Genomic DNA, 12052 nt, shown 5'->3' on the forward strand with positions numbered 1-12052 from the left:
TAATAAGGGCAGGAACAAGTTTGAACCCAAAGCCGGGCTTTCAAACAGTAAACATTCAGTAAGGGAAACTCTGGTAAAGGATGTCACCTCCTTTGGTTGGCTTCAGTCAGCGACAGCACGGTTGGGCCGGAGGTGAAAACTCAGGACCCATTCCTTTCCTGCAGTTCCCCAGCCCTTCTGTGCAAGAATAACTGCAAGAAGGGAGGAGTGAATTTGCCCCAATAATGAACAGAATTAGGGACCTACGTTTTACTTGAACGTTACTCTTCTGCAGGGCCGTGTTTTTCATTTCTTGGTTTGGGTCCTTGTGTGTGCCAACACTTGCATAATCTAAGAGATTATCCCCTTAGAAAATTTTAAACAAAACATCTTTATGAACTGAATACCACCAATGCAGATGGGCTCAACTGTCACTGTGCTGCTCCGGTGAGAGGTTCAGACCTTCGCTTGAGAGGGAACATAAGGCCCTAGCCTGTCCTGGGACACTGACTTCAGTCTCTTCCTCAAACCAAAGACCAGAACGCTGAAACACTCATGCTGTCGGCAAAGGAATGGTTAATGTAGTTCTTTGCTTTTCTCTCCTCCATAGTAATCTTCATTTAAGGATTTTGCTGGGCTGTTAAATTTTTGAGGGTACAGAATAGTAATGCTGTGAAACATGCATGCATTTTTGTTGATTGTCAGTATATAGTTGTCCATTAAAGCCATGTTCCCTCTGCCAGATATTAAAAGCTATTTGACAGATTTTATAGTATTTAATGAGCAGTAATGTTCTAGGCATTATAGAGAAGACAAAAATGCTGAAAGAATTAGTACCCATTGGAATTTTTTCATCAAATGAGATTTGTATCAACTGCTAAATATAAACTTCCATTGCAAAAAGTAACTTTATAGGCTGCTAGATCCTAGCTTTGAGTAATATTTCTATACCTAACTTTTAGCAATAATGAATTTCATCATAATTAAAGGTGACACAGAATAACTTGAGTTATTAGGGAGCAGAAGAGGAGATCCACTTTATTATGTAACTATCCATGGAAACTTAAATTATCATTTATATATATGCCTACAGTGTAAGCGTTCAAAATAAGAAAGCATGGTTTCTTGCTCTTTGGTTGCTGAGAATATTAGCTAATGTTCACAACAAGGAAGAATTATGAGTACATCAGCTGTTTACTGTTTTATTCATGAAATGAAGCTAAGAAGTTTTTCTTTGGTTATAATGAAAGTACATTTCATTATAAGTGAAAGTACATTTACATCTTACAAGTACATTGGATTTTATAGGATTTTTATGTCATATATATCAGAGAACGAGGCCCAGTAGATACATCTGTGTACTGATTCCTTTGAGCATATCTAGGAGTTTAAAAGTGCAAAGAGATTTCTTAGTCAATTAGCTAATTATTCTTCCCTGCTGGTAATATTACCCCATATTTAACTGTAACACACAGACACTATGTAGGACAGGTTAGACTAGGTTAAGGTAGTCAGAAGAATTCCTAGAGGAGGTATACTCTGAATTGATATAAAAAGCAAGATTTCTAGGTTTCACATCTTTTGGGGCCAACTTCTGTATTGCACACTTGTGATGGTCTAATAGAAGGTCATGCTCTCTCACCTGAGCTCTGCTGCAAAATGCTGTCACATAGACTTGAGCTTTTGAAACTTTACATAACCTACTCTCTTAACTTTTGAGAAATTATTCCATTTGTGGGTCATCTTCCTTTTGCCTATTCTTTTGCACATTTCATTGCCTTGAAGTACTCCCATCAAAGGGTAAGCAACTGTAGAAAGAGGAGGTAAAATTCATATCTGATCACCTGACAAATTTGGTAACATAAATTAATAAATATGAATATCATTCTCCACAGTATCCTTGGGGAGTTCCCAGATTTCAGGTATTCTGGCTTTCCTTGCTCAAAGTAATGAACAATGAAGTATAATTATTTTATACCAATGGCAAAGCTATTCCATCTAGAAGAGATTTCTTGGTCTAAGAATTAAGAAATAACTGCCTCTCAATCTAAAGGCCTTCATACATGAATTGGAGAAACACAAAACTAATATTTTAATCTAAGGGAGAGTGACTCCTTAGCAGAATATCGTTGCCTTTTTTATATAGGACAGAACAGACAGCTCTTCTCAGCCACGTGTTCCAATGAGTGACATGACAATCTAAGGCCAAAACAGAAGATAAGGAAAACCTGATCCCAAATGGGGCTCCAGTTAGAGCGCAGAGCTGCCCCCTGGTGTTCCTTCTGCAGCACGGCCCTTTTGGCCGTTGCCATGCTGTGCTGGTTGGCAGCGTGTCCTCTCTCTTCCCTGCACTGAAAAGCGGATGGAGGAAGGTGGTGATACTTGTCACCTCTTTCTAACAAAACATTAGAAGACTTTGTTTATATCCAGGGTCTTTATTTTAACTCCACTTATCCTCCTAGGATACTAGAAAAAGGAAGAAACATGCTTCCCATTTTAGGGTCACCTTTCTGGGCCTCAGCAGTCCTGCTTAAGACAACAGCAAAGTGAGAATCAGGGAAGAAATGAACACCAGCTTTGTTTTCTGCCCCACCACCTGAAATGCTATTTTTGTAAAGCACTTTGAACTCTTCTAGTGAAAACCGCTGCCACGGTGGAAGTGTTGTCTAGCTATTCTCATCTATAGTGTAAGCAAAATCAAAGTTAAAAACAACACAGAAACTTTAATTCCTGAGGGAGCTCCTTTCCGTTTGCTTTTTTTCACTCCCGAGCTTACTGTAGTCAGTGATTTTTAACAATATGCCAGTTTTTGGGTTTCAAGACCAGTGATCTAACCCAAAATTCTCCAAAAAAACCCAAATTATTCCTTTTTCTAATGATACATTGTGAAGAGTTGAGTCAAACCCTGGACTGAGCAGAGAGACCAGCATTAGCCAAGCAGAGGGCGACTCACATCTAGAAGCCTGCAAAGTCAGAAAAAAAAAAAGCCTGAAAAGGAATAATGAATCTTGCATGAAAAACACAACTATTCAGATTCTATTTTATACTGTTTGGTAGAGGGAATATAGCTTTTTTTTTTTTTCTTGAACCTGCAAAAAATGCATGCTCAGCTCTTGCCTGAAATAAGATAACTGGCCTTGCACAGTCATAAAAGAGACTATGTACCGTTGAGTAATTCACTGCTAACCCCACAGGGTAGTTCTCTGTGATTTTGAACAATCTCACCTTGCTTTGCAGAAGGGGAATGTCTGTCGAAAGGCAACTAGTGAGCTTGAAATCACTCAGATTTTCCCATGGGGGGCATCTTTTATGAGTTGATGAGAAGGGACACTAGACAATGAAATAATTTTTTCGGTCCCAGGTTGATGCCTAGGAGAGAGACCTAGGTCAACTTGGGCAGGGGAATTTGTGTTCAATGAAATAAATACGTAATTTTTAGAATTCCTCAAAATATATTTCATAGATATACAAAATTTGGGTCCTGCTTATGGATCTGTCTGGTTACCCTAATTCCAAAGGGAACATAACGCTTCCATAGTCAGAACAAGCCACAAAGTGTCATTCCCCTCCTGGAAATCAAAAGTGTGTGCGTGCCTGTACTTCTTCCCGACGCTGAGCAACCTCCCCCTTCCACTGCAGGTGGTGGTGAATGCCTTGGTGGGCGCCATCCCCTCCATCATGAATGTGCTGCTGGTGTGTCTCATCTTCTGGCTGATTTTCAGCATCATGGGAGTTAACCTGTTTGCCGGAAAGTACCACTACTGCTTTAATGAGTCTTCTGAAATCCGATTTGAAATTGAAGATGTTAACAATAAAACTGAGTGTGAAAAGCTCATGGAGGGGAACAATACAGAAATCAGATGGAAGAACGTGAAGATCAACTTTGACAACGTTGGGGCAGGATATCTGGCGCTTCTTCAAGTGGTAAGGATTGTTTTCAGTCCTATGAAATCCAGAAGGCTAGCAGAAATCTCATTTGGTTCCTTCTCAACCCTGCATCCAGAATCAGGATTGCTGTTAATAGGTCAGGGGACAATGTCATTTCCCAAACCAGTTCCAGGGAGACACCTTTCCTGAGTACTCTGACATCTCCAAAACCTCAGCCAAGGGAATCTATCACTGCTCAGAAGCAGAGTTCTGCTTAGCGACAAATAAGGATTCCTGCGGTATAATAAAGTTGCAGAGAGATCACCATCTCTCTCCATGACAGAGTATGTAGTTAAAGAGAAAGAAAAAATAAAGTAGGTAAGTGCATAGACCAAAAAAAAAATAAAATAAAATTATGGAGCAGAACAATCCCACGTAACAGCTACACTAGAGTTAACTAAATATGACAATATGACGGTGCTATGATGCCACTACTCATGTCAGCTCAACCCCAGAGAAAGGTCTCAAGTTAACGTATCACAGTAAACAGTGAAGCATTCCATCATGTCTAGTTTTCTCTTCCTCTCTGGTCAATTTTTTGGAGGGTTTGACAAGACAGTAGAGTACAATGAAAGCTCCTAGTCTTTGGGCTCAAACAGATGTAAGTTTGAGCCACACTCTGGTATTTATTGGATATGTAACCTTGGACAAATTACTAAACCTCTCTGAGTCTATTTCTTCATCTGTTAAATTTGAGTAATAATACCTTGCATGGTAGTTAAGAGGATTCATGATAATTTATTAACATTTCTTAGCACAATGCCTGGCACATAGCAGTGCTTAATTAATGGTACTTGCTATTATGTTTCTTTGTTACTATTACAACTGTCCCTATGTCATAGAGTTGTTGGGAGTATTAAATGTGATAATGCAGGTGAAGCTCTCAACTCGGCCTTGCATATAGTAAGCACTCACTGTTAGCTTGTAGGAATTAATGGGATGAGCAGTGGTTTATCCCACTCCAGAGCTCTTTAGCTGTTCTCTCCCAGTTCAAAAATGGACCCACAGATTGAACCTAAATTGGAGCAGCTCCAGGAAACCAGTGCACATCAGCCAGCCAAACATTGTACTGAGTCCCCACCACATGCAAGGCGCTGTGCTTGGGCAGTACCAGGGCCATCAGATGAATAAAGAGCTGCCCAGGCCGTGAAAAAACTTAGAATCTGATTGAGTAAGTAAAGCATAGAATGAAGGGAAAACATGGAGACTGTTAAACTGGTTACCCATATTAGTTTCCAAAATCAGGTTAGGTATAGTGGGAGAACTGGGAAGGGGCTGCCTAGGATGAAGCCAGTGTTGCCACTACCATAGGCTAAACATGTGTATCTTAGTAGGGGGAAAGTTCTGACCTTGTTTTTTTTTTAATGCAACTATTAATTTTTCAGACACCACCCCCATTGCTTGTTTAGCACCTTTTTAAAATATGACTCCTCCATGGAGGGGTAAGTTCTAAGTAAACTCAGTAGATTACTGCCACTCATAAACATGAGTCTGCCCTAGCTTTAGGCGACCTTCTCAGACCCATTTTAAAGACCTTTTGTAAAAGTATTGATCCAGTTACCACTGTCAACATGTTTCTCTGCCAATCTTTGATGTTATATTCAGGGCTTAGACAAAGCTCCCTTGGGACCTGTATTAACAAACAGAAAATTCTGTGTCCACGTGAGGCTGCACCCAAACTCCCTGACTTGTGTTCTCGCTGAACCTAAGCCTGCCTTTGGGACCCTGCCCAGACTCCCACCCACCCCCTAACAGGCACAGTCTAATGACTGACTCTGTTTGCCAGGCAACCTTCAAAGGCTGGATGGACATCATGTATGCAGCTGTAGATTCCCGAAAGGTAAGGTTATACCTGGTGAAACCACAACCTTCTTCACTGGTTAGAAAGCAAGCAGCATGGTGGAGCTCATCAAGAAAGAGAGAGAAGGTTAGAACACTTTTTGCCTGTCTCACTGATTGTAGATCACTTTCCTCCTCTCAGTGAGTCCTCACTCTCTTACAGTGGCTCCAGATGGTTCGACTGTTGGTTTTCACCTGGCCCCAATGGAGCTGTCTGCTCTGCAGTGCTGATTTGAAATAAGCGTGGCTCCTAGCAGACGGCCCTCCCCTCCCCTTTGCCTCACGATCTGCATATTCTCCACATATGTCATGGAAGGCATAATGCCTTCTCAGGGCAGGACCTGCCAGTGTGGAGAAGGAGACAGAGAGAACCTAGGGCTCCCCTACCCCAGCTGGCTCAGCAGCTCAAGCGGTCAGCGGGGCTGACGGCCTTGGCATGTTGGAATCCCCCACCTGACCCCCAAGCTAGGAGCTGACTCTCTTTTTTTTTTTCTCCTGTCCTTTGACAGCCTGATGAGCAGCCTAAGTATGAGGACAACATCTACATGTACATCTACTTTGTCATCTTCATCATCTTCGGCTCCTTCTTCACCCTGAACCTGTTCATTGGTGTCATCATTGATAACTTCAATCAACAAAAGAAAAAGATAGGTCTCCTCCCCACATTGCCAGTGGCCGGAGGTCAACCCTGATGAGAGGCACTTCTGTCCCTCTCTCTAGAGAGAAACGCCTCTCTCTCTCTAAAATCCGGATCATCACCTCACTGTGGCACTGGCCCCACTGTACATTAGTCCCAACCAGCTCCTTCTGTTCTGCTGGATTTTGCAGTGTGTGGTTTACCACATTTACTAGACCAAACTAGCAATTTACTAGTACCAAATTTACTAGCAATTCCTGAGGCTTTTTACTAGGTTTGGCCTTCCACCAGAGAGAGGTAGGGTCAGAGAGGGTCTAGTGACAGCTAAAAAAGAAAGCAGCAGATGAATAGCTTTAGTGAGAAGTAGAAATTGTCTCGACTTGTCATTATCTATGTTAATTCCTGGTACCACCAGCACATTGGGATTTGAGAGATCAACCTTGGAAAGCTCACTTCCTTTACTTGTCCCAGATCGTTAACAATTTTTCCAAAGCAAATAAGATTACTCTCGTCATTCATTTTATAAGTCGAGCCTGTCCCAACAAACTCCAAGGAACTTCCCAAATTGTTTGCTCCCACCAAGATTTCTAAATTTTTAATATTGTCGGAAATAAATGAGCCATTAGCCAGGACTTGAAAATCCTTTCATTTTAAAATGCTTTTTTGAGAATTGTGTCAGGAAAGCAGGCCCCCCAAAATTGATGAAGATGCGTTTTAGAGTCATGGCTCTCAAGTTTATCCTTCCCTGGGGGTCTATTACTCCATTTCCTTCCTTCTTTCCTTCCTACCCCCTAGCAGGTCTCAGAAATCCCAAGCTGAAAACAAAGGTATCTCTTCGAATTAGATTAATTGTCCCAGGTCTACCTCACTCTGGGACAACCATTAGCTAAACTGACCTCTGGAAAGTAAAGGGGGTAAATCCCCCTCGGTTCTCAGGGTTGCACCTTAGGTCCAAACTTGTAGCATGTGAAAGCCAGTTGTAATTGCACGTTCTCTCTTTCCCTCCTTTACTTTGGAGGTCAAGACATCTTCATGACCGAAGAACAGAAGAAGTACTACAATGCCATGAAAAAGCTGGGCTCAAAGAAACCACAGAAACCCATCCCCCGCCCCCTGGTGAGTGCCTTTTGCGGGCCCAGGGCAGAGTGAGGCCCCATGTGGAAAAAGACACGGTTAGAGTTACTGCAGAGGGAGGAGCGGGGCAAACGATGGGCGGCCTGTGCCCTCCAGTCCTCTCCTCGCTGTCCCATCCAAAAGATCTGAGGAAGGGAATTCGCTGGCCATCCAGTGGTTAGGACTCTGTGCTTTCACTGCCGAGGGCCCAGGTTCAGTCCCCGGTCGGGGAACTAAGATCCTGCAAGCAGGGATCTGAGGAAGACAGCAGAAGAACGGGGGTTAAGGTATGGGATGGCTTTTGCATTTGCACCTGACCTTTCCCTCTGAGGCATCCTTGGGCAGCAGCAGGGGATCGGCATGTTGATCACATTGGCTGTGACCCTGGTAGAGAGATGTTTTAAGAGACCCACTAAAAATTAACAGAGGAAAGTGAAATGAAAGCTGATCTCTTTCCTACCAGTACAAGATAGGATTTGGTCATTATTTTCTCAGCTCTCTGCTTAACAAGTAAGTCTTTGCAAGGATGTGCCTGAAAGCTAAGCTAATGCCTCTTTCTAGTTATCTGTGGGAGCAGGAGAGGGTGAAGCTAGGAGAGTCTGTGGCCTGATTTCCTCCCTTGAACTGAGCCTTTTGTAAAACAGATTTGGGGACTGGGATTCTGCTTGACCCTGTGTTGGTGGTGGTTCTCTTGCTTCAGAGAAGGAGACGCTGTGCTCCTGAAGCCATACATCCCGCTGAGTGTGACATGACCCCCAAAAGCCACGCTCAAAGTTCCTTCTTCCGTAACTTTTATTTAAAGTAACTTTTTAGGGAATTCCCTGGTGGTCCAGTGGTTAGGACTCCGTGCTACCACTGCCGGGGGCCCGGGTTCGATCCATGGTTGGGGACTAAGATCCCACAAGCCGTGCGGCATGGCCGTAAATAAATAAATAAAGTCACTTTTTGTTTTTTTCTTTTCTTTTTGCGGTACGCGGGCCTCTCACTGCTGTGGCCTCTCCCATTGCAGAGCACAGGCTCCGGACGCGCAGGCTCAGCGGCCATGGCTCACGGGCCCAGCCGCTCCGCGGCATGTGGGATCCTCCCGGACCGGGGCACGAACCCGCGTTCCCTGCATCGGCAGGCAGACTCTCAACCACTGCGCCACCAGGGAAGCCCTAAAGTAACTTTTTATTTAAAACAACAACACAGGAGAACTCTTAAAAACTTACCTGGCAACCTAATTTATAAAAATGAAAGTGAAGCTACTTTGTTTGAATCAAGAGTGGGAGTCCCAGAGCATTTTCCTGACTTAACCCCACACACCCTGTTCCTGGCATACCCCCCTCACCAACTTCGGAGGGAGAGGAAACCCTAGGGCTTTGCGGAACAGTTTGAAAACCACCGAGTTAAGTAATCCTGAAAATAAGCATGAGCTCAAGTGCCTAGGTATCTAAAAAATCAGGGGGATCTTAAGAAAGAGAACATTTTTTATATTTCCTTGATGATAGTTTCCACTTTGTGATAGAAATGTGATCAGAGGGAATGCAAGAGGATTGCCATTTCTAAAGTTCTGTTCAGTACTTTGAACGTGGGAACCTGAGCGTATTTTCTCCCACACTAAAATATAAACGCTCAGTGTAGTAGGAAGCATTAATGAAGACTTATTCCACAAATAGTTACAGATCTCCTACTGTGTACCAGGCACTAGGCAAAAAGTGATGAACAAATTTAGACAACACAATCATGGAGCTTACAGTGTAGTGGGGATATAGATAATAAATAAGTAAGCGAACAGTTATTATAAAATGCAGGGACTTCCCTGGTGGTCCAGTGGTTAAGACTTTGCCTTTCAATGCAGGGGGTGCGGGTTCAATCCCTGGTCGGAGAGCTAAGATTGTTTTTTTTTTTAATCGAAGTATAGTTGATTTACCAGGTTTGTTTATTGATTGATTGATTGATTGATTGCGGTACGCGGGCTTCTCACTGTTGTGGCCTCTCCCGTTGCGGAGCACAGGCTCCGAACGCGCAGGCTCAGCGGCCATGGCTCACGGGCCCAGCCGCTCCGCGGCATGTGGGATCTTCCCCGACCGGGGCACAAATCCGCGTCCCCTGCATCGGTAGGCGGACTCTCAACCACTGCGCCACCAGGGAAGCCCTGAAAGGCATTTTTAAGTCAGTTAACCATAGGAATTTTGTTGCAAGTCCAATGAGAAACTAGTGAGAGATTTTAAGTAGGAGAGTGATGTGAACCATTTATGTTTTTAAATAATCACACTTGCTGCTGTGTGGAGACTGCATTGGATGAGGGCAAGAGAGGAAGCAGGAAGACCAGTCGGGAGAGCCTTCTAGAAGTCCAAAAGGGAAGATGATGGTGGCTTAGTTAGAGGAGGGTCACAGAAATGGAATGAAGTGGATGAATTCAAGGAAGAATCCACAGGACCTGCAGTGGATTAGATGGGGGATGAGGGAGAGGGTTGAGCAGGAATGACCCTCAGATTTCTGGCTTAGAGACTGGATAAATAATTGCGGTGAGAGAGGAGCGAGTTGGGAGGGGGGCAGAGAGGAAAGGAGGTAGCTCTGCTTTGGACTTGCTGAGCTTTAGATGCTTGTGCCTCATCCAGGAGCGATATAAAACAAGCAACCCAGGAGTTCAGAGGAAAGATACGGGCTGGAGAAGAAAACACTTGGGAAACTGAAGTACCTAGATAATATGTGAGCAGTAGGAATAGATGGTAGATGAGCTCTCCAAGGGAGGAAGAAGAGATTAAGAGAAGAAATGGCCATCAAATGAGACTAAAAAGGAGCAGCTGGAGAGGTAGGAAGACACCCAGAAACATGCGATGGCACAGACACAAAGAGAAGAGTGGTGGGCTTCCCTGGTGGCGCAGTGGTTGAGAGCCACCTGCGATGCAGGGGACACGGGTTTGTGCCCCGGTCCGGGAAGACCTCACATGCTGCGGAGCAGCTGGGCCCGTGAGCCATGGCCGCTGAGCCTGCGCGTCCGGAGCCTGTGCTCCGCAACGGGAGAGGCCACAACAGTGAGAGGCCCGTGTACCGCAAAAAAAAAAAAAGAGAAGAGTGGCAATTTTAGAAAACTCTCGGTGAGGGAATGTTGACATTGGTCTTTGTTCATGCTCCCAATATCCCGATAGAGCAGCAGCAGAGAGCTGGCCAGTATTCCAGCAAAGAAAACAGGATGGCAGCTCCCACAGTCTGCTGGGGAAGGTTCTCATGAAGCCTTTTCTGTCTTCCTCCCTCCCTCCCCACCCAGAACAAAATCCAAGGTATCGTCTTTGATTTTGTCACTCAACAAGCCTTTGACATCGTTATCATGATGCTCATCTGCCTTAACATGGTGACAATGATGGTGGAGACAGATACTCAGAGCAAGCAGATGGAGAACATTCTCTACTGGATTAACCTGGTCTTTGTCATCTTCTTCACCTGTGAGTGTGTGCTCAAAATGTTTGCCTTGAGGCACTACTACTTCACCATTGGCTGGAACATCTTCGACTTCGTGGTGGTCATCCTCTCCATTGTGGGTGAGTGGGGCAGGCGAGGAGGGGTAAGGGACCTGACTGGCCCGAGGATGGGATTCCGGGGAGTGCAACGAATGACACAGGGCCGAAGGGCAGGCAGGTTACTCTCAGGTTACGCCCGGGGGGCCCCCAAGTCAACTTGTGGGCCTGCCCCAAATTGCTGATATGGGTTAGCAAGTTTCTCTGAGTCTTCATAGTAGTCTTGGATTGTAAATTTTGTGGCTGAAGAGGGGGGAAAAGATTAGATTTGGTTCTTGCTTTCAAAGAGTTTACATTCTAACAGGTAAGGTAAAAGAAATATCTTTTAAAATCTGGCTACAATAGCAGTATAAAGTGGAAAAAGGCCTGGTAAGAGATTGTGAAGTTGGATATTAATGGGGGACATTCTGGTGGTGACAGCAATGCTGCTGATGGCAATGCCCATTTACTAAGGTTTTATGGTGCCAAGTAGTTGGAGAGTCTCTTCACTTGTGTTATCTCATGTGATCCTTATGACAGCCCAGGAAGCAAGGTGTTTTACTATCTTTGCTGTGAAGATGTTCAGGGTCACTCAATCAGGAGGTGGCAGAGGGAGAACTCAAGCTGGTTTTTAACAGTGACTGTGTGGCATTTGCTTCACCCTAAGGGCCTGGAAGGGCTGATGTCCTGGCAGGTAGTGGAAATGCTGCCCTATTGATCGCCCTCCCCCAAATTTCCTTGCCTTCCTAAAAGGCATCTTGAATGGTGAAACACTACCTTGGTTCCAGGTGGGTTTGACTGACTTACGCTAGCAGAGGTGGAGTGCCCGAGACCCCGGGAACCAGCTCCAGAGCTGGTTTAGCAAGGTGGTGACCATGGCATCAGAAGGCAACTGTGCTCCCACTTTCTAGTTCTGTCCTCCAGAGCAGCGTGTCCAAAAATGTGCTGACTAATCTCATACCAAATTTCTCCCTAAGAAAAGAATCCCATGATGAAATTACTTTGGACAACACTGTACAATACATTGAATTTCCCTTTGGAGGGTCACAAGGCACATTAGCCTACAGGAGGCTCTTGA

The 12052-nt window shown here is 44.4% G+C and overlaps 1 protein-coding gene across 1 annotated transcript in view; it reads left to right on the forward strand.

Annotated features, from left to right (window-relative positions):
• Nucleotides 1–12052, forward strand: part of SCN8A (sodium voltage-gated channel alpha subunit 8) — a gene marked incomplete at its 3' end in the record, with an annotated part of 182904 nt that overhangs the window by 167507 nt on the left and 3345 nt on the right. Inside the window, exons 22-26 of the mRNA XM_082635167.1 lie at nt 3619–3903; nt 5693–5746; nt 6255–6392; nt 7394–7498; nt 10749–11019. Coding sequence (XP_082491293.1) covers nt 3619–3903; nt 5693–5746; nt 6255–6392; nt 7394–7498; nt 10749–11019 — 853 coding nt within the window. The remainder of the gene's footprint in view (nt 1–3618; nt 3904–5692; nt 5747–6254; nt 6393–7393; nt 7499–10748; nt 11020–12052) is intronic.

Source organism: Mesoplodon mirus, assembly GCF_964341445.2.
Source record: "Mesoplodon mirus genome assembly, chromosome: 11".
Lineage (NCBI taxonomy): Eukaryota > Metazoa > Chordata > Mammalia > Artiodactyla > Ziphiidae > Mesoplodon > Mesoplodon mirus.